We start from the raw sequence: 21842 nt of genomic DNA, 5'->3' as shown, positions 1-21842 counted from the left end.
ACATCAACATATCGCCATAAAAAGTATAAACTCTACACCCCCCCCCCCATTAAAACATAATTGAACATAATATTTTAGGTTATTTAGACAAATTGGAATCATAGAGAAACAATAGCATAAGTAGATATCCCATGGTATAGGGCGTTTATGTCGCAACTTTTACTGTTATCTCAAGCCGATTACTGTCGATTTTTACTGTTTTGACCGGGTAAGAGTGTATGAACGGCACAATATGAGAGACTACCAGCGTCATAAAGCTTCTCAGGAAAGAACTACGTGGGAATATCAGCTTGAAATAACAGTAAAAGTTGCGACATTAACGCCCTATACCATTAGATATCTACTTACGCTATTGTTTCTCTATGTTGAAATCCACCCAATCTGAGATCAACTCCCTGTCGTGGTCGACGACGGAATTTATGCACAAACGAAGACCCAGCTTTGGATAAGATTAGATTTCTTTATTTATACATGTAACAATATTTACTGGCTTATACACTAATTTACATTAAATGACGGTAATGCCAATTATTCAACGAATTTTACAAATTATAAAAAAATTGATCAATGATAATAAAGATTGAATGCAATTACAATAACGACAGTATAAAATTGTAATGTAACTTCATAAATCGGCGGTGTTTCAACAAATAATTATGGTCGATTCTCTAAGAAGGATATAAAATAATATCCTTCCCATAAACACACGACCGGGAAAGCTTTACGGAGGTATGTGGACAAGTCAGATATCGAACTTGCCAATCGACACGTGCGGATCGACTTTGTCGATCGGCATAGTCTGGACGCGGCTTAATGAACACACTGTAGAATGAAAATAGGTTCAAAACATGAAAAAAATTTAAATAAATAATTTAAAAAATCTATTTGATTTTATTTCTTACCGTGCTTCATCTAATTATCTTCTGATTCGGTAGAATATTCTTCACCACTATCGCTATAGGGTTCTGGAAAAAGACATAGGATGGTAAAGGGAAGGAGAGGTTTAGGAGATTCTGGTAGATAAACTGGAAATTTGAAATGTTGGAAATTTGAAACATTTGGAGCAAGTAGGTGAATAACAATGTATGATTAGGCATGTATAACTCAATGAAGGAGGTCAAGGATAGGTTACCCTCTTTTATCGAGAAAGATACTTTAGCCTTTAGATACTTTACTTTTGCCTAGAAAGATACTTCACTTTTGGTTGAAATTTACGAAGATAATCAGGCTCATGTTCAAATCTCTAATCCAAGAGGAAGTCTTCGCACAAGTTATATAAACTTACTCCCTTACATGAAAATTGAAAAACAAGGATAGAAATAAAAAATGAAAAATCTGGTGTGGCGCACTCACACAACTTTCCTTGCTGTTATGAGAATTGATCACCTGACGCTAGTGTTCACGCGCATCTCAAGTCTACTTATAAACAAAGATCTGAGTCAGCTGGTGACAGGACAATAACGCTGGCGACATACGAGATGTGCTATCTCTTCATAGTGAATCATTTAATAGGATCAACAGTTGCCAACAGTTTGCAATTGGATAATCACATTTTCTCGAATTTCGAGCTTATTTTCAATTTTAGGTGAAAATGTTACTGAACATCAATTGTAGAGATTTTCATGCTCAATCGTTTCCACCCAAATTTTTTTGTTTAAATTGTATCTGAAGCCTGATAATTGAGAATCTAAAATCAAAATTTTGCATAGATGGATGAGGCGGAGCTCCTGAAATTTTTACAGATATGGGACTTGTGGCAGTTGATAGAGCTTATCAATGACTATTTTAGGTATAGATTTAATTAAAATCGTTGGAGCCGTTTTCGAGAAAATCACGAAAAACCCCTGTTTTTGACAACATTTTCTCCATTTTAGTCGCCATCTTGAATTGCATTTGATCGAAATTGTTCGTGTTGGATCCTAATATATTGTAAGGACCTAAAGTTCCAAGTTTCAAGTCATTCCGTTAATTGGGAGATGAGATATCGTGTACACAGACGCACACACACACATACAGACCAATACCCAAAAACCACTTTTTTGGACTCAGGGGACCTTGAAACGTATAGAAATTTAGAAATTGGGGTACCTTAATTTTTTTCGGAAAGCAATACTTTCCTTACCTATGGTAATAGGGCAAGGAAAGTAATGATGAGAACTAAAATAAAGTTTAAAAACAGTGTAGGATACTCATATCTTTAATTTTCAAGTAAATACGAGTAGCCCATACCAATAAAGATAATACTAATACATTATTTACTCCCTTGTAAATTAATATTTGTAATGAAAGTTTGATTGATTGCAACACAAAATGGCTATTATCTACTCCTGATTTGATAGACACGGCAACTTCCTACATTGATTCCTGCCAAATGATCATTGGAAATGGAAAATTTTCTAGAAACAAAAAATACATTTTACTTTAATGATAGATGATATTTGATGATTTTTTAATGTTGTTAGTGATATTATTAAATGAAGTCAATGACTGTCCTATAGTGAGATGCAGGCTATGAAGTCAGTAGAAGAGTTAGGAACAAATTGTTGCTACTTTGCCGTTTCCAAAGCCTTCTATAATGCATAGCTGTGATTCAAGATATCCTGGTATATATGATATGATATTAATTGATAATTCTTGTTAATAATGATCAGTTCTATCTCTAATATGTTTTATTACATCAAGGAAAAATATTATTCCATAATTTTAAAAAACATTTTTATAATTGAGTTTGAATATTTTAGGTCGTTATATTTCTTCATGACGTACAAACTATTTGGTAACGGTGCGGGGTCCACGTTATAATGGTAGTGGAGAAAGATAGGAGAAAAACGTTTCCGAACCTCTGTCAATACCTTCTATAGACGGTAGCAGAAACAGGTTTATTGATGTAATATTAACTGTTCATTCTCGTTAAAAATAATCAATTATATCTTATCAAGCAAAAAATTATATTTTTTTAATAATTTTATAATGAATTTACACAATAAAGATGAAATATTATGTTAATTAATTATTAGTACTACATTGTTAAAAGATGATCTGGCAACAGAGCAAAGCGAGAAGAGATAGCGCTATCAGCTTTGTTGAATGATAGACAAGGATAGCAATACCATCGCTTATCAAACACTGCCATTATATAATAATAATCAATTTATTTTGTTCACAGTAATTATCACTGCCATTATAACGTGGCCTTACTATAGTATAGGATGAACCTGCATGTTTGCTTCATTTTCTAAGGTTAGTAAAGAAACCAGGCGCTGCCAAATTCAATGTGAATCAAATGCTGACTTTATTTACAAAAAAAAATATTATAACCTGAATCTCACTATAGAAAAGAAGTTGTATTTTTCAACTAGTTAACAAACTAGTATTTTCAACTAGTTAACAAACTAGTATTTTTCAACTAGTTAACAAACTAGTACATTTCAACTAGTTAACAAACTATAGTGAGGTCCACGTTATAATGGCAGTGAAGAAAGATAGGAGAAAAACGTTGCCAAGTCTCTCCATTTTCCAACTGACTGTACACAGTTGTTACTCAATTCATCCCATTAAATTTAATCTAATAATAATTATCATTTCCTTGATAAAATAATCAATTTAATGTCAAATTAATCAAGAAAAAATATTTTTTCATAATTTGATTAAAAAATTTGCTTTCATAACTGAGATCAGATTTTTATTTTTATACAAACCTGGAATGGCGGCTAATTTGAAAAGCTGTGATATATTGCTCAATAGAAATTGAGTTATTTGGAAGGTATTCTATTCCAATTTCTTTCAAAGATAATAGAAAAATAGAAATCCTATTTGAAAATAAGTAATTTCAATGGATTAATTCTCAAATAACTTTTTCAATATTATTTAAACCGGTACGAGTAGGTCTAACCTACGGGTGGGCTAACTGAAGCATGGATGAAGTCTAGGATGGTTAGTTATCAACTTTTAAAACGTCATTTCAGGTATTTTAATTTGTGTTTCTCATACGGTAATTTTTTCAAATTATTTCATTGTTTCAAAAATGCATTTTAAATCAATTATACGACTTGTGTACTCAAGTATTTTGATAGAATGAACAAAAAAAAAAATGGCGGCTGAGAATTGTTTGTTCAGTTTTCTACAGTCACTGTCAAAAGTAAATATAAAATAGTCTGGCAAATAGACAGCATTGCAAAGCGAGAGAGAGATAGTGCTATCTGTTTTGTTGTATGATAGAAAAGGACAGTAACAGTATTGTCAATCGTACACTGCCATTATAATTTGGACCTCATTATAACATTTTCAACTAGTTAACAAACTAGTATTTTTCAACTAGTTAACAAGCTAGCATTTTCAACTAGTTAAAAACGGCACTAACCTCCATCAACCCTTGGCGGTCGTTGTCGTTTGCGTCTCTGGTCCCTGGTGAAGGCCGATCCAGTCTGCAGGGCCTCCAGCAAGCTGTCCATTACACCCTCCTGAGTTTGGTCGTTTGTCATGTCCACGAGTTTTTTCCTGGCCGCTCGCTCGGCTCTCTCCTGTTCTGCCTTCTCTCTCGCTTCCCTCGCTCGCCTTGACTTCTCCTCTGTCTCTCGCACTAGAAGATTATCCTTTAAAAAGAAGAAGTCAAAATGAGTCTCTCTCACCAGAAGAATATTGATTCTTTTATAACCTGACGATGGTTATAAAACTAGAAAACTAACCGAAACTAGTTGTTCAACTATTTTAAATTTTTTTTAAAAATAAAGGGTGCTGTAAGATTTTATTTTGTTTTATTTATTTTTATTGATTCTTTATTCTTTATTGATTCATACAATAAGTTCGTCATCAAAATGATAAGGAGAGAAAAAGTAAGGTAACCTTGTGCTTAAAAAATATAATAAACTATAGTAACCTTTAAAATTAATAAAACAAGAAACAAATTGTAACGTAATTGTATTTTATTATTTTTTTAATTTTAAAGGGCACTATTTTATAAATACAAGAAATTAGCCCTGAATTCATACATTGTGCTATTCCTCTCCTAAATTTAGATAAGGTTACACATAGTCCGAAATAGGTTAAGTCTTGTAGTTGATCACTTCACAAAATTTTCAGTCCTTAATTATTTTTACAAAGAAGATTTTCAAATTTAGATGCTTCAAAACCAAACATAAAAGAAATATTTCACACTATTATAGTGTTATACTATTATAGTATTAACTAAAATAGGAAATATTCACATTATTAAAGAAATAATTTTGAAGAACCAAAAAAAAAAAAAACTTAATCCAAACTTTATCCATTTAAAAAATCAAAATCAGTCAGAAATCATAAAATCATACACTGGAGTCACCCCAGAGACGGGGTATAATAAATATGGAGCATACTGAAATATATCTAAATAGTTCCATATTTTTGAAATGTATGAATTCCGGGCTACTTTCTTGTATTTATAAAATAGAATTATAGTATCATTTGAAATTAATATAATAATAAAACAAGAATACAAATTGTATATCCAATAGTCAATATTTAATTATAGCTTTAAAAAAGTGATCAACTTCAACTTGAAAATAATGACTTCTATCATATTTTAGAATTAAGTTTGTTTTTCGATAATTCTTCAAAATTATATTTATTTATTTTATTTATATATTTTTAATAAGTGAATATTTCCTATTTTAGTTATAAATAACGGGGCACCGAGCTTCGCTCGTTATTTTATTCATTGAAAGCAGAACACAATTCTCTAAAATGATCATGTCTATATTTTACAGCTGGCTATACGACAGCTTATGAATTTCGGAGATGCGATATTTTGATTTTCCACAGAATCACTCGCTCACTTTTTCCTATCCACAGACGACGAAAGTCTCAGCTGTTTCAGCCAAGGATGAATTATCCTTTTAATGTCGTTCATCGAGTTTTCCCAAGGACGAGACCTAGTGCAATCGAATTTTTATATCATAAACCTACTATGTTCCAAATTTCGTTGAGCCGTTTTCGAGATCCGTTGAACATAAATAACCAGATATAAAAAAATTAACAGACATACAGAAATTGCTCGCTTAATATAATAGGATAATGTGAAATATTTCTTCTATGTTTAGTTTTGAAGCATCTAAATTTGAAAATCTACTTTGTGAAAATACTTGAGGACTGAAAATTTTGTGAATTGAAGAACTACAAGACTTAACCTATTTCGGACTATGTGATATTTTAATTAGAGAGAGGAATAGCACAAGGTTACCTTATTTTTCCTCTCCCTATCATTTTGATAATGTACTTATTGTATAAATGGATAAAACAAAATGTATATTTGATATTAATTTAATTCATCTTACATTGCTAGGTCTGACAAAACCCAAGGCAAACACTGGTAATAATAAACAAAATAATAACACTTCTATGATGAAAAATTAATTAAAATAATAATACATAATAAAACATATTTGAGAAAATTCATGCTGAAAATGTAAATGATGGTGATATGAATGAATTGAATCAGCAGAATTTACAGGGAAGTGGAAAATATGAAAGGTAGAAGTGGGAGGATATTAAGGCTAGATGAGGGGTCATCGGCTGGAAATTTGGAACATAAACGCCCTATACCATGAGACATCTTTATTCTTTATTCATTCAATAAGTTAGTATATCATCAAAATGATAGGGAGAGAAAAAATAAGATAACCTTGTGCTATTTCTCTCCCAAATTTAGATAAGGTTACATATCTTCTTATGCTATCTTTTCTCTATGATTTAGACCAGTGGTCGCCAAACAGTCGATCGCGAGCTACCGGTAGCTCGTGGAGTAGTTTTTGGTAGCTCACAGATATGCTTGGTTTGTCAACCATGCACTGAGAAAACATGACTACAAAATTTTGCATTTCTCACAGATATAACTGAGAAGTTGAATGATTTAAATTTGCAGCTTCTAGGGAAAGATAAGGACATCGGTGGAATGATTTGAACTGTAAAATCGTTTTCCAAGGAGCTTGAGATGTGGGAAAAGAATGTCGTTCAGTTTGAATATAAACACTTTTCCAGTCTGAAGAAAATCAATGACGAGAAAAATCCTCCACAGCACCGCAGCAATAACCAAGAATACGTTACAATTCAGACTTGAGACAACATTTTTATCAACGATTTCAAGATTTTAAACTCTTCTGTCAACTCTTCTTTTGTAGAGATCGATGCAGAAGATTTTGCAGCTTGTTGCAAAACATTTTGGTGGAGATCAGGCTTCAGTTGAAATGGAATTTGAGGATTTTTAAAATGATATTGTCTCTCAGATCACTTTCCAGAACTGGAAATATTTGGCCTCAAGTCCCCAAAGAAAAATATCCAATTATTATTCAAGTTGCCTTGAGGTTGAAAGCTATGCTCAGCTCTACCTACTTGTGTGAATCATCTTTTTCAAGTATGAAATTCATAAAAAATCTATATAGGAACATTTTTTGGAGAACTGCATCAGAATGGCGGCTACAACGTCAAGAAAATACTTGATGGCCAAAAAGAGTTCCACTGCTCTCATTGAAATGTACATTTCAACTTTTGTTATACTTTTTGCTATGAGATAAGTAGATTTCAACACTAGAAATGTATATTTATAGGCGATAAAAGATACTTTATTTATTCTAATATTCGTTGGTAGCTCACTAGAAGATTTATAAATGCTATTCTAGCTCACAGGCTCATCAGTTTGGCGACCATTGATTTAGACTCTACATTGGGATGCTGCATGATGGTTTTAGGAAAATAATCTAAGGTTTCAACGGACTTTTTAAAATGATTTTTCATGTTTAATGAATATTTAAATTAATAAATATCTAAATTCAATATTTTCTAAATTTGGCTTAGTGGTTTTGTGTTTTGTTTCGGTTTTGTATATGTGTGGACTTTTTAACATCAAAATGAACTTTATTCCGAAGTGAAAAGTGTAAATTTAAAGTATTGTGCTGACTATAACCTTAGTGTCCGGTTTCCCATTAGGGAACTTTGGACTATATACGGCGAGGTGGAACTACCCTTGGGTCTCCCCACCATTCAAAGCCATACGCTAATAATAATAATAATAATGTAATAGTGTGAATATTGAGTGGGTATTATTGTAGTTGTTTTTGGGTGTCTCATATTATTTTTCAGGTTTTTGAACTTTGATTCTAACTGTATGTTGAACCCTGCGTTTTTAGTGTGAGAATTGACTCTGTCTTGTTTGAATTTGCTAACTTGTTGCTTAGTTGTCAAAATTAAAGCAATTTTCGTGCATTTTTCAAATGCAGTTTCAATTTCATGTCGAAAAAGCCACTGTATTTGAAAATTGTACGAGCATTGACCTTTTTGCAGCTTTGGCTTTCCCACTGGAAGTTATGCTCAACGCTCGTGGAGGGGGAATAATTTTCAGTGAAAAGGCCACAGTTCGAATTGAGACGTAACTGGGAAAACATGTAACGGTGTGCGAGCCTCGGTCCTCGGACAAATTGTTAAACTTTCAGCTATCAGTAATTTTTATCTAGTTGAATAGAAAACCAAATTTTATGGAGTTAGTAGGAGTAGAATCAGAAAATTATTTGTGCGTGTGAGTTCAAGTATAGTGAGTTTTATTAAAGCGTATGTGAGTGTTTCTGAAGAGTCCAAGTTTGAATATTGTTAAAATGGTGAGTGCCGAACTTTTGTTGTTTTTCTTATTAAGCTCGGAATTTAGTACATAGAATGACCGAGGCCCGAATTTAGTTGCAGCAAGTTAGCAGGTTCCCAAAATGTATAGATTGAATTAATTGAATATACCTTCTTTTTCTGAATCAGTTACTGAGTAACTCTGTTGGAAAATTTGACATGATTTCTATTGATTCGTTAATGAGTTCAATAAACCTGAGGTTAAATTTTAAAAGTATATTTCATTGAAGTTCCTGGCTCGTAGTTACTATAGTTGCTAGAATAGGTTACAATGATGATAATCTGTGCATTTGAATGAACGAATCCACTAAAAGCTCCCAACCAATCAAGGATTCAAATACCGGTAGATGAATTGATAGCAGTAAACTTTAGCAAATATTATAGAAAAGAAGAAACAACCCCCTCCATTTACATTGGTGGCCAGCGGTGGTATAGTCTGCAAGAATGACTATCGAATCACATGTATTCTTATATATTTTATGTTTTGGAAGATTAATCAAATAGAGAAAAAGATATCTCCGGTTACAGGAATGATGTCAGGTGTGGTGTAGGGTTAAAAATACCGCCACCGGTTACAATAATGTTTAATAAATACCTCTGACATGGGTTACATGATATAGAAAATAAAATACCTTGTACGCCTGACGGAATGCATCTTTAAAGCCTTTAATATCAGTGAAGAACTCTTCTAGAGTGTATTTCTGCTTGTCGAAAGCATAGTACTCAGCTAGCTCGGCATATAGGGTTTCCATATTGCGAAACATGTTCTGAAGGAGGCCGCACTGCTTCCTCGCGTCTGAAGCGAACGTCGACATCGAATCGGCGAACAAATCATCGTCGCATTGCGGTTGTCGACTGTTGCTCAGATCGGTTTCCAGGTTACGCACCTACAAAAATATACATCTATTGGTTAAAGACGTTCACATTAAACTAAAATCCCAATTAAATGCTATAATTCACCTCGAAGACTTCTACTACAGCAAATATTGACAACAGGGTAAACAGCTAGATGGAAATTCGATGAGCGCTACTGTACAACAATTATTTGTCATCTAGCTGTTTACCATTTTGTCAATATTCGCAATTAAATCCAATTAATAGCTCTAAATAACTCAACTTGATTATTATTAAATAACTGTCTCTCAAAAGTAATATTATTAAACTAAAATCTCAATTAAATGCTGTAATTCACCCCGGAGACTTCTGCTACTGCAAATATTGACAAGAGGGTAAACAGCTAGATGGGAATTCGATGAGCGCTACTATACAAAAATTATTTGTCATCTAGCTGTTTACCATTTTGTCAATATTCGCAATTAAATCCAATTAATAGCTCTAAAAAAAACTCAACTTGATTATTACTAGTAGTTCTGTGAACAGTAGACCTCACGCAGTATTCTCATCCACAAGTACCTGATTGAAACTATAGACTGGCTTCTCCACACATGTGTAATCACTTGTCAGCTGATTTGTAATGAATAATTCTATAGTCTGATTTTTACTCCAATATTGGCGTATGAAGGAGGCTCCTTTTTCCTTTTATACTAGTAGTTCTGTGAGCAGTAGACCTCACGCAGTATTCTCATCCACAAGTACCTGATTGAAACTATAGACCTTAATGGAAATACAGCAATAGACTGGCTTCTCCACACATCTGTGTAATCACTTGTCAGCTGATTTATAATGAATAATTCTATAGTATGATTTTAACTCGCGTCCCAAACCATATGCACATCCACACTGATACACCAACTATTTATTTGATCAGTTCATGCTTACACAAGATTTAATTATCATATAACGCTTTCCGGAATTTAGTGCGAGAAAACCAGAAGACATCTAGGCGTCCAGACAAGCTGTTATAATTTCTTTGCATCCTATTTAATAGTGCATAGGAATTGCATTCAATGAGGCATGCGATTTATAGTCTACACAGCTGCTGATTTTTTACCAAGTTACATTGAGATATTGAATTGCATGCGTCATGGCATGCGATTTATAATCCTCTCGACAGCTGATTTATGATGAATAATTCTATAGTCTGATTTTTACTCTGATATTGGCGTATGATGGAGGCTCCTTTTTTATATTATCCTTGAAATGCGAAATTTCCAATAACCTTGTATATACGTCGACGCACAATTAAAAAAGGAACATACCTGTCAAATTTCATAAAAATCTATTAACGCGTTTCGCTGTAAATGCGCAACATATAAACATTTAAACATTCAAACATTTAATCATTAAGAGAAATGTTAAACCGTCGACTTGAATCTTAGACCTCACTTTGCTCGGTCAATTAAATAACTGTCTCTCAAAAGTAATATTATTAAACTAAAATCCCAATTAAATGCTGTAAATCACCCCGAAGACTTCTGCTACTGCAAATATTGACAACAGGGTAAACAGCTAGATGGAAATTCGATGAGCGCTACTATACAAAAATTATTTGTCATCTAGCTGTTTACCCTGTTGTCAATATTTGCAATAGCAGAAGTCCTCGGAGTGATTTACAGCATTTAATTGGGATTTTCGTTTAATACTAGTTATTCATTAATTAGCATTTGAACAAATGCAACTTTCAATTTATTTCCATCTGCGTTAAAATTAGTCTAGTTCACTAGAATTCAAGAATTTTCAACGTTTGAGTTAATCGGGCGATTTTGAAAACTTGAAGCCAAGTTCTCATAACCTCAAAAGTAAATAATTATAAACTGAAAAATCCAATTAGTCTCAAAGTTAGCTTCTTACTTTTCATACTTTATATTTATTTTATTCATTTATTTACACAATATGACAATTCCCACTGAGTCTAATGAGAATCATAGTGGTAAAAAAGTAAAAAAAATGTAGTACGATCTGAATATTTTTAAGAGACATACAGAGTCCTGCATATCCAGACGAACACCCACAACCAGGGGTGATGTTCAATGGATATAGGCGGATTGGATGAGCCGCGATGCGGCGTCCCTACCAATTTCAAACAGCCACCTTTTAAGGTGGCATTTAAAGGTGCTAATGCTGACAACATTTTCCATTTGCTTCAGATGGTTTGGGATATTCCTGTACAGAATGTGACATAGATAGTGGCTGTTAGTCCTGGTACAATTATTTAGCAGGCGTGGCTGCACAATGCCAATGTTATTTTGGTGTCTGGTATTGTAAATGTGGTTTGATAAAATGAAAATTGTATCTTTATTATGCCAGATGAAAATTACTAAAACTTTAATATAAATCTGTCTGATATCCATTACATGGAATTCCTGATAAACTAACTCCGTTGGGTAGCGACTATTCCTGTTCAGGCAGTTTTTAATAATTGCACGCTGTGCTACTGCCAGGGGCTCCAAGGTAGCCGATGAGGCCCCTCCCCAGGCCAGGATGCCATATGAAACTATTGATTGAATGTATGAGAAGTAAACTACTCTGAGATGGGAAAGAGGAAGAACTTCTTTCAGGAGTCTGAATGCATATATCATTCTTCGAACCCGCTGCCTTAGGTATGCAACATGAGGAGCCCAACTCAGTCTGTGATCTATTATAACTCCAAGATACTTATATTGCTCCACGCGTTGCAATACCCCACAGCCACAGGTGGCCGACTTATAATCATCGCATGAGTGAAGTTTGAGGTCGAGGTCCTGTGATGGGGCACTATTGATTTTGGAGTATATGGGTAGGTACTTGGTCTTATCAACGTTGAGAGTGAGTTTATTCTGGTCAAGCCACTTCTTGACCTGTAAAAGGTCTTTAGCAGCCATTTCGAAGGCATCTTCCCATGTAGACCCAAATGAAACAATTGCTGTGTCGTCCGCAAATAAAAATAGCTTACTATTGAAATCAACTTTAGACAAGTTATTTATATATACCAAAAAAAGCAGCGGGCCTAAGGTACTACCCTGAATGACTCCATAGTCAACTTTCTCTGCCTCGCTACTGACTCCATTAATACAAACTGTCTGTTTACGGTTACATAAATAGCTCTGGAACCATTCGAGAGAAATCCCCCTTACTCCACAGCATTTCAATTTAAGGAGCAGCTTATCTCTGTCTACCACATCAAATGCCTTGGCAAGGTCAAGGAAGGTAATCAATACATGATCACCCTCGCCGACCTTCTGCACAATCTCCTTAGTTATGTCAAACATTGCATTAGATGTATTACGATTTTATCTGAATCCATATTGATTGGGTGTTATTAAATTATTAGTTTCCAAGTATGTTTGTAACTGTATTTTTATGACTTTTTCTAGAATTTTAGCAAAAATGCTCAATAAAGATATGGGTCTGTAATTATTGATGATGGATTTAGAGCCAGATTTAAATAAAGGAATAACTTTGGCTATCTTGAAAGCATCTGGGAATCTACCTGTACGAATACTCTTATTGATAATGAAATGGAGAGGCTTAATCACTGCGTTGATGTTTTGCTTTATGAATCTACAACTAATACCATCCAGTCCTGGAGAGGAGCCACCCCGAAGGTCCCCCACAATTGTAAGAATATCCTGCTGAGTTACAGGCATCAATTCAAATGTTAAGTTAGTGCCATGAACTGCATCGACCACAATGTCTGGGCCTCGCTCCGGAATTGCACTAGACAGGTTTGCACCCACCCTGGAGAAAAAACTATTGAAGGAATTAGCAATTTGTTTAATGTCAGAATCTGTTGGTGTACTATCCTGATGAAACTGATCCAGTGGGAACCGCCCCGCCACCCCGGGCCTTCCCGCCAAATCGTTGACTATCGACCAGAACTTTTTGGGGTTACTGCCTGCATTTGAAATTTCTTCTTTATAAAAGTTAATTTTGGCTCTTCTTATTGCAAGATGCAACAAATTTCGGTAATTGCGATATTCTTGGCGCAGTTCAACATTGAAAGGCTGCTTTAAAACTCTTTTACTCAACCTGTCTCTGTGCCTAATGGACTTGACCAAGCCTTGTGTGATCCAAGGCTTAATCTTCCTGTTTTTGGCAGTCACTAATTTAATTTGTTTGCATCTTTCAATAGTGGATTTTATTATATTAATGAATGTGGTAGTGCAGCAATCAATGTCGTTTAGATCATTAGTGACACAGTTCCAATCTATTGCTAACAATTCCTCCCTTACAGCATTCCAATCAGTAACCCGGTATGTTGGCCTACTTACATGGCTTTGACCATTGGGTGGCCCAGAGCTAAATTGAATGAAAGTCGGGTAGTGATCAGTAATTGCAGTTTCATAAATTGCTGATTTAATTCTCATATTTTTATCATTTTTTACAAAAAAATGGTCTATGCATGAGCTCCCCGCAGATCGAGTCACCCCGTTAATATAGCTCACAAATCCTAATTCATATAACATATCGAGGTAACACTCCTGCGCGGAGCATAATGCAGGATTTAATATATTAATATTGATATCTCCACAAAAAATCTGGAGAGTTTTATCACCCCTTATACCTTCTAAGTAGTTACGAAGCGCATCAATGAAAGTAATGTTATTACTACCGGGGCTACGATAAGTAGCCAACAAGTGGCAGGGCACACCCTTCAAAGTAAAGGTCAAGGCCAGGCAGTTAGCGATTCCCCCTAGACACAGCTGATCACAAGAGACAGAGAGCGCACTATCGATGTATATCACCAAACCATCATTCTGATTCAACTTGTTAGTTGTACGAAAAACGCTATATCCAGGGAGCCGCACCACATCCTCATCGTCCTCCAGCCATGTTTCTGTCAAAACTATGCAACTTATTTTAATTTTACTAAAACTATCTAAAAATACCAAAAATTCATCAATGTTATGCCTATAACTGCGAATGTTCATCTGAAGAATGCAGAATTTAGTTTCAATCTCGTTTATGAAAAATTTTTCCAAAAAACATAGACTACTAGAATTGAGGCATTCATTAAACAAAGCACTCTCATCATCATCCTCGTCAAAAACATTCATATTGGCAAAAACCCAGAGCCACAGCTCTACAATCGGACCACATGGTCTGAATGATACCATTGTGATAATTTTAGTATAATAACCTTTACAAAATAACATAAAAATATAATCCCTATCTTAACAAACTAAAATCAGTAAATCTGTTGATTGAAAAGAAACAAATTAATGTAAGATAACGAATTTTGATTTGCCATAGGCCATTTTAAAAGACAACAGATGCTTGAAGTATCTATGTAGTTCAATTTTCGGATATTGAAGTCCTATATATAGGAGTAGTATCATTAGATACTATATCATTAGATATCATTAGATTAGTATCAATAGATAAAGCGATCAATATATAGGTATCCAATTATAATTAATATCAAAATATAATTCTGATAATACGACATTCAATTACAGTAGGCTAAACAAATAATAAACGGTACTTAGGTAAGCATTTATAATTATTTCCAAGATGATACTTTTAAATTTTAGGACAGGTATTCGTTTGGAATGATAAGTGTAGTATGAAGAAGACAATGAGACAAATTTGCATAAGGCATTTTCAAAGAACATAAATCATACATAATTGGAAATATGGATAGAAATGAAGTAGGCTTATTAATAATAATGGTAAAGTTTGACCTAATAATTGTTTAGCAATTTTCTTCAAGTGTCTGATTTAATTAATTTTATAAGGTAGGCCTTCTCTAGAAGCATTTATAAAGTACCATCCAATAAATTGAATGGAATAAGCTGACGGTGTTCAGACAGTCAGCCTCAACTCACTCAGAAAGTGAGTTTTTGATCTTGGAGAAAACAAATAACAGTTTTTAAGAGTAAATTATGATTCAACTGTGAATATTGTGATTCAAATGAATCAACTAGAACAGGTGACATCAGATACTTATGGATGAGAAAACTGCGTGAGGTCTACTGTTCACAGAACTATTAGTAATTTAAGCTAGAATTGAACTGTTGATTTACCAAAGTATAAGTTTGCAGTCAAATTACAAGAAAAAAAATCTATTCTATGACTGGGGCCTATTCTATATTCTATTCTGAGCAAATGACTGGAGCCCATTTCTCGAAAGTCAAAATTTTTCCCTTTTTGTCTAGGTTCACCAGAATTTTCACAGACCTATTAGTAATTTAAGCTAGAATTTAACTGTTCATTCACCAAAGTGTTAGATTGCAGTCAAATTACAAGAAAAATAATTAAAATTTCACTTAAACCCCGATAAGAATAAAGTTTTGCCCTAACTTGTGCTACTACATCTGATATTATTGAATCTATCTTTTTTTGTGTTTGAACTATCATTTCCTTCCATTTAGTTGAAAGGTTGACCACAGCACAATCACATTGAAACGGCCACCCCGTCTTAAGGAGGAGACGATAAGCCGTCGGTCCCGATTACCTAAAACGTAGTCATCTCTCATCATCTTTTGGTAGAGAGTTAGTGGGAAGGATATTTTTAATATTCTTTCCGAAGAATGGACATTGATATGTCCAAAGCTCCGCCAATTTATGTACATGCATAACAATATAATTATCTATAGTTATCACAAATTGCTTTTTTCATATCATATAATGTTCAATAATTTTTTCTTAGTCTATATTATGTAAATTCATCTATAATTTTGCTGTATTGTAAGCTATTGTATATAAGTGTATAAGCTATTGTATATAAGTGTATAAGCTATTGTATATAAGTGTATAAGCCAGTATGTATTGTAATCTACGTAAATAAAGTACTCAATTAATCAATCATTATCCCTCACTCATTACCCACACACAAGCCTAAGCGCTTATGTGGGCATCACCCTCACTAACAGTAACACAGTTTTTCCAGTCACTGTCACTGTTGTGTGCAAATCCAGTATTAGTCGTCTCGGCTAACCTGGCCGGATAACCCAAATCTTATAGAATCCAATGTGAATTGCTAATTGATGAAATTATATACAAAATAACAGAGAAATTCGAAAAAGCGGTAAGATTACTTGAAAGTCACTTGTTTCAATACTTTCAAAATTTTATTAATTGATTATGATTTCTCCATGGTGTGTGTGTGTGTGTGTGTGTGTGTGTGTGTGTGTGTGTGTGTTGATGTGTGTGTGCGTGTGTGGGATGAATTAAGATAATTAAATTAAATTAAGATAAGTATTTTCATTTGAGTTTATAGATAAGCATTTTTAGTTGAGTTCTGAATGTATTTCACTCCTGTTTGCAGACAAGATTTTTCTTAAGCAAACAGTATTGTATTCAATGATCTGTAATATCATTTGTGTAATGGAATTTGTCTTGTAAGTGATATATCATTGAATAAAATTTGATTTGATTAGTTTCAGAACTTACCTTGGTGAGAAAATTGATTTCAAAGCCAAACGCTTGGCCGTTCCTTGAGCCGCTATTCATATAATTGCCCATAAGTAAAATTAGTTCTAAAATTTGAGTAAACTTTCGACTATGTTTCACTTCTTCACAGGCTGCGGCTCCAGCAACAATATCCTAAAACATACAACAAAACATAAAACAGTTATTTGTGCAACTAGTGCGCAAAGTGACAGTTTGCTGCACCGAAAGAAACGTTTACGCCCGAGCCGTAGGCGAGGGCGGAATGGCTTCTTGAATGCAGCAGAGGAACTTTGCGCACGTATTTCACACTAAGTTTTTCCTACAGTTACCATTGAATATGAAAAGTGGGTAATTATAGGTAAAATTGCCTGAAATGCATCAAATGTATATCTGTGTAATTTTATTATTAATAAATAAAATAGAATGTAGTATGTGTGTTTGAATGGCGGCTGTGTGCTGTCAACTGCTGTCATCCACTGTGCCTGTCCACCACCTCAAGACTCTTATAACGTGCACAACAGTCACAGTTACCAACTTAATTTTGATTTTGCTGCACTGGTGCTCCATATAACCTACTAACTATTTTGCGTTGCCATGTTGCAAATCTGGAGTGCAGGAAAAATTTTTCCCGCACTAGAGCGGAAAAGTGATTCTTTGCGTTCTGTAATCAGTTCAGCAATGGCCACTTTTCAAGCTAACTGTAGGAAAAATTACTTTTTGTGTAGTTGAGAAGTTGATATTGTGGTAATTAGTCATATTGAATGAAAAAGACTAAGAAATTGTCAAAAACCACAGATTTATTGATACTTAGAAAGACCGGTTTCGGTTATTACACTGATGAACATCAGTCATGGACTTGTAGTTCATTGTCAATCTCTGATGAACTACAAGTCCATGACTGATGTTCATCAGAGATTGACAATGGTGTAATAACCGAAACCGGTCTTTCTAAGTATCAATAAATCTGTGGTTTTTGACAATTTCTTAGTCTTTTTCATTCAACATAACAAATCATCCAAATTTACAAAAAGAAATTGAAAAATTAAATTATTATATCGATTAATTGTTGAATCGGATGAATGTTAGATCGTACAATCTTAGTTTGTAAGTGATTACAAATTGTCACTCAATTACTATTGTCAATCTATTGAAATAGATTTATTTTGGAGATTGGAGGTTAAATTGTTAGCGTAGTTCTTGCTAATTATTAACATATTTATTAGCTAATCTATCGTGGATATTGCTTTATGAGTTCATCTTTGAAAGATCTGTTATTGGTTAAGGCTGTGCAAAGGCTAAAAATAAACTTTCTACTGGTGATATTTTTCAAGGTTTCTCGATTTGTATATCATTAAACTATCAAAATTAAAAAGTTTTATCAGGGAATTTTTTTTCAATTATTACTTTTTGAGATATGAGCGCCTAAAGTTTAAATTTTTGGGACAGAACATTTCAAACTCGGTAAGAGATTAATCAATGTGATTCAGAGGATAAATTCTTCATGGTATTGGTGATTGATTAAAACAAACATTTTTCGGAAATATCCATTTTTGAGAAAGTTATTCAAATTACCAAAAATAACTCAACTAAAAGTCATTTTTAGTAAATTGAATAACTTTCTCAAAAAATAAGATATTTCCGAAATTTTGTTTTATTCAATAAGAAATACTATGAAGAATTTATTCTCTAAATCTTATCGATGAATCTCTTACCAAATTTGAAATGTTCTGTCCCAAAAATTTAAACTTTAGGCGCTCATATATCAAAAAGTAATGATCGGAGAAAAAATGTTTTCCTGAGAAAACTTTTTCATTTTAATAGCTTGATGATATACAAAAACTTTGAAAAATATCACCAGCAGAAAGTTCGTTTTTAGCCTTTGCACAGCCTTAAAATAACCTGCGCTGTATTAACACAGAAGTTGTCTATAAGTCTAGAAGTGTACGAAACCAATAAAAAACAAAGGGGAACACATTTTTTAAAGATGTATTTATTCAACAATGATAAAAACACATAGATTTAGAATGATTGGAAATGAATAAACAGGCTTTTAGCACTTACTATTCCATTCCCGAGTTTTGATTGAAAATAAGTCCAAAAGAGGTTGGCACTTTCAAACAGATTTTATCCCAAAATAATTACACAACATTTTCTTCTAATTTAATCAATTTGCAACAATTTACATATCATTCAATAACAACATTTGCTATATTGATAACTGATTGTGATAATGGTATATTGTTCAAATTTATTATAATAGGTACTAGGAAAATGAGTATTCATCATTTATAGGTAATTATAATAAATTATTCATATTCATTTATTTGGTCAAAGACATCACAATATTGGAACGAAAATCAATAAAATAAAACATTGTTGAATAAAATATAAATCTCAGTACCCTTTCAAATTATGTTTGTAAGAAGCCCTAAAGAAAAAATACAATAAAACAGTGTTATATTATGATATTGTTATATTATGTTATATTATGATATATTATATTATGTTATATGAATATTGTAGTAGAAAATATTGTGAAAGGGATAAAATATGTGATAATAAAATGGAATTTCAAGATTTTATACTAACCGGTTTAATGTCCTGCACTAATTCGGGATATTGTTGCCTGAATCTCATTGATTTCAGCCTTGGAAGAAGCCTTTTTATCTCCGCAATCTGTAAAAATAAAATCTACTTTTAGGAAACTTGAGACTATTTTCTCACATTTTCAAGAATATTGTCATTCACCATCAAGCCAATCAATTTTCTATCTATACACAATTTATGACATAGAATTATTCATACTTGTAGGTTTAATTTGAAAAGTATTATGAATAGTTATAAATCCTTTTATTACGGTAAACACTACGCATTGAAATATATTAACAAGAATTAAATTTTGCTTTCTAGCTGAGTGAATATTACTATTATTATCATAGACGACCAATGCTTCTCTTCCCATTGAAAATAATCATTTTAATCCTTCAAGAGCCTTAGCAAATTTACAAAAAGGTTTTGTACATCTACGTCCATTGAGAAGTAGCAATGGATAGCAATAATAAACATAGATCCTGGAAATAAATAAACAAATAACAACATAGAGACAATTAATCTTACATGAAAAATCATATTTAATATTAATCATTTTAATCCTTCAAGAGCCTTAGCAAATGTACAAATAGGTTTTGTACATTTACGTCCATTGAGAAGTAGCAATGAATAGCAATAACAAACATATATCCTGGAAATAGATAAACAAATAACAACATAGAGACAATTAATCTTACATCAAAATCATATTTAATACTATCAGATGTTAGTTTGGATATTTCAACTCATAAAATCATAATAGATACTAAATACGGTAAATAATTCACTTGCAAATCATGAAATCTCCCCAAATATCTTGAACCTGTTGCATCTAAAATATAGTTACGCAAAATACCTTAGCCTACAGAAAATTATTAGATCAAGACTGTTAAGCTAGAGCAGTAAAATTAAAATTTATAGGACAGTGCTGCGACCAGTGGTGATGTATGCTTGTGAAGCACGGGTGTTGACAAGTTGTGACAAGATGCTGTTGAATCGATGGGAGAGAAAGATCCTAAGAAGAATTTATGGGCCAGCGCTAGAGGCTGAAAGGTGGTGACTCAGAAAAAATGATGAGCTCTAGGGCAACCGAGCATTGTTACTGGAATTAGAAGAGCTAGAATTGGTTGGTTGAGCCATGTGGAACGGATGCCGGAAACCCGTACAGCACGTATGTCTCTGTATCAGCAACCAGTAGACAAAGAAAACGAGGCCGACCACGCAAGAGATGGTTGGACGACGTGGAGGCAGACCTTCAATCCTTGGGCGTCAGAAGGTGGAGACAGCGAGCACAGGACACACATTCATGGAGAAAGCTTGAGGAGGAGGCCAAGGCTCTTCAAGGGCCGTAGAGTCAATGAGTAGTAGTAGTGGACAGTTTTGGGCTATGCCTGTTGTCTTCTCCCAATCATTATAATTATGATTTGTGATTGTCAATGAAATAAATATATAGTAGTAAAAAACCTTAACGTTCACCATGAGTTTGTAAATGTCTCTAATTTTATCCAAGGAATCATTGGAGAACTGTATGATAAAGCTCGTGATTGGTTCTCACTAAACAGATTGTCTCTGAATGAGGCAAAAACCCAAAGTATATTGTTCTCTCTATCTGATGTCAGTGAGTATTTGCAGCCGGTCCGATTATTGGGGTTCACTCTTGATGCCAAGTTACTCTGGGAACCTCATATAGACATGGTGTGCTCCAGTCTCAGCAGCATTGTCTATCTACTGAGAAGGCTGATATCTGAACTGCCAATTTCGGTGGTCAAACAGGCCTACTTTGCTTTTTTTCATTCGAGGATGAGTTATGGCTTGAAATTGTGGGGTCATGCATCTAGCACTTCTAAAGTTCTGTTAATTCAGAAGAGAGCGGTCCGGGTGATTTCTGGGGCGGGCTATCTAGATCACTGTAAGCCCCTTTCTAAAATGGCATTCTATCCGTCATTAATGAGTTCATCTATCAATGTTTGAAGGATATACATCAGATGCAGGATAGGCTACCAAAGAGCAATGACATTCACAGTCACTTCACAAGAAACCGTGAGAGTATATATATACCAAGATGCAGACTTGAAAAGTCCAAGTCGAGCTTCCCTGTGATAGGCTACAAATTCCATAACTTGCTACCAACTCAAGTTAGATCCTTGCCAAATAAACGTTTTCTCCAAGTACTTAGATCCCGGTTGATTGTGAATCAATTTTACTCAGTAGAGGAATTCATTACTGCTGATCACAACACCCTAGTCAATTTAATATAATGCTTTTTTTGTCTATTGATACCCAAGTACAGGAGACTAAATTATCTGATCTAATTGTAAATTTGCTTTTACTGATCTGTT

At 33.7% G+C, this 21842-nt stretch overlaps 1 protein-coding gene across 1 annotated transcript in view; it reads right to left on the bottom strand.

Moving 5' to 3' along the window:
* The window catches only part of LOC111049578 (protein diaphanous), a 109306-nt gene that overhangs the window by 5626 nt on the left and 81838 nt on the right, over positions 1–21842 (bottom strand). The window contains exons 13-19 of the mRNA XM_039442175.1: positions 19504–19590; positions 16887–17067; positions 14155–14398; positions 13094–13257; positions 12222–12442; positions 9273–9527; positions 4361–4592 (exon numbers count right to left, since the gene is read on the bottom strand). Coding sequence (XP_039298109.1) covers positions 4361–4592; positions 9273–9527; positions 12222–12442; positions 13094–13257; positions 14155–14398; positions 16887–17067; positions 19504–19590 — 1384 coding nt within the window. The remainder of the gene's footprint in view (positions 1–4360; positions 4593–9272; positions 9528–12221; positions 12443–13093; positions 13258–14154; positions 14399–16886; positions 17068–19503; positions 19591–21842) is intronic.

This window comes from Nilaparvata lugens, chromosome X (assembly GCF_014356525.2).
Source record: "Nilaparvata lugens isolate BPH chromosome X, ASM1435652v1, whole genome shotgun sequence".
Classification (NCBI taxonomy): domain Eukaryota; kingdom Metazoa; phylum Arthropoda; class Insecta; order Hemiptera; family Delphacidae; genus Nilaparvata; species Nilaparvata lugens.
This window is presented reverse-complemented; position numbering and strand designations above follow the sequence as displayed.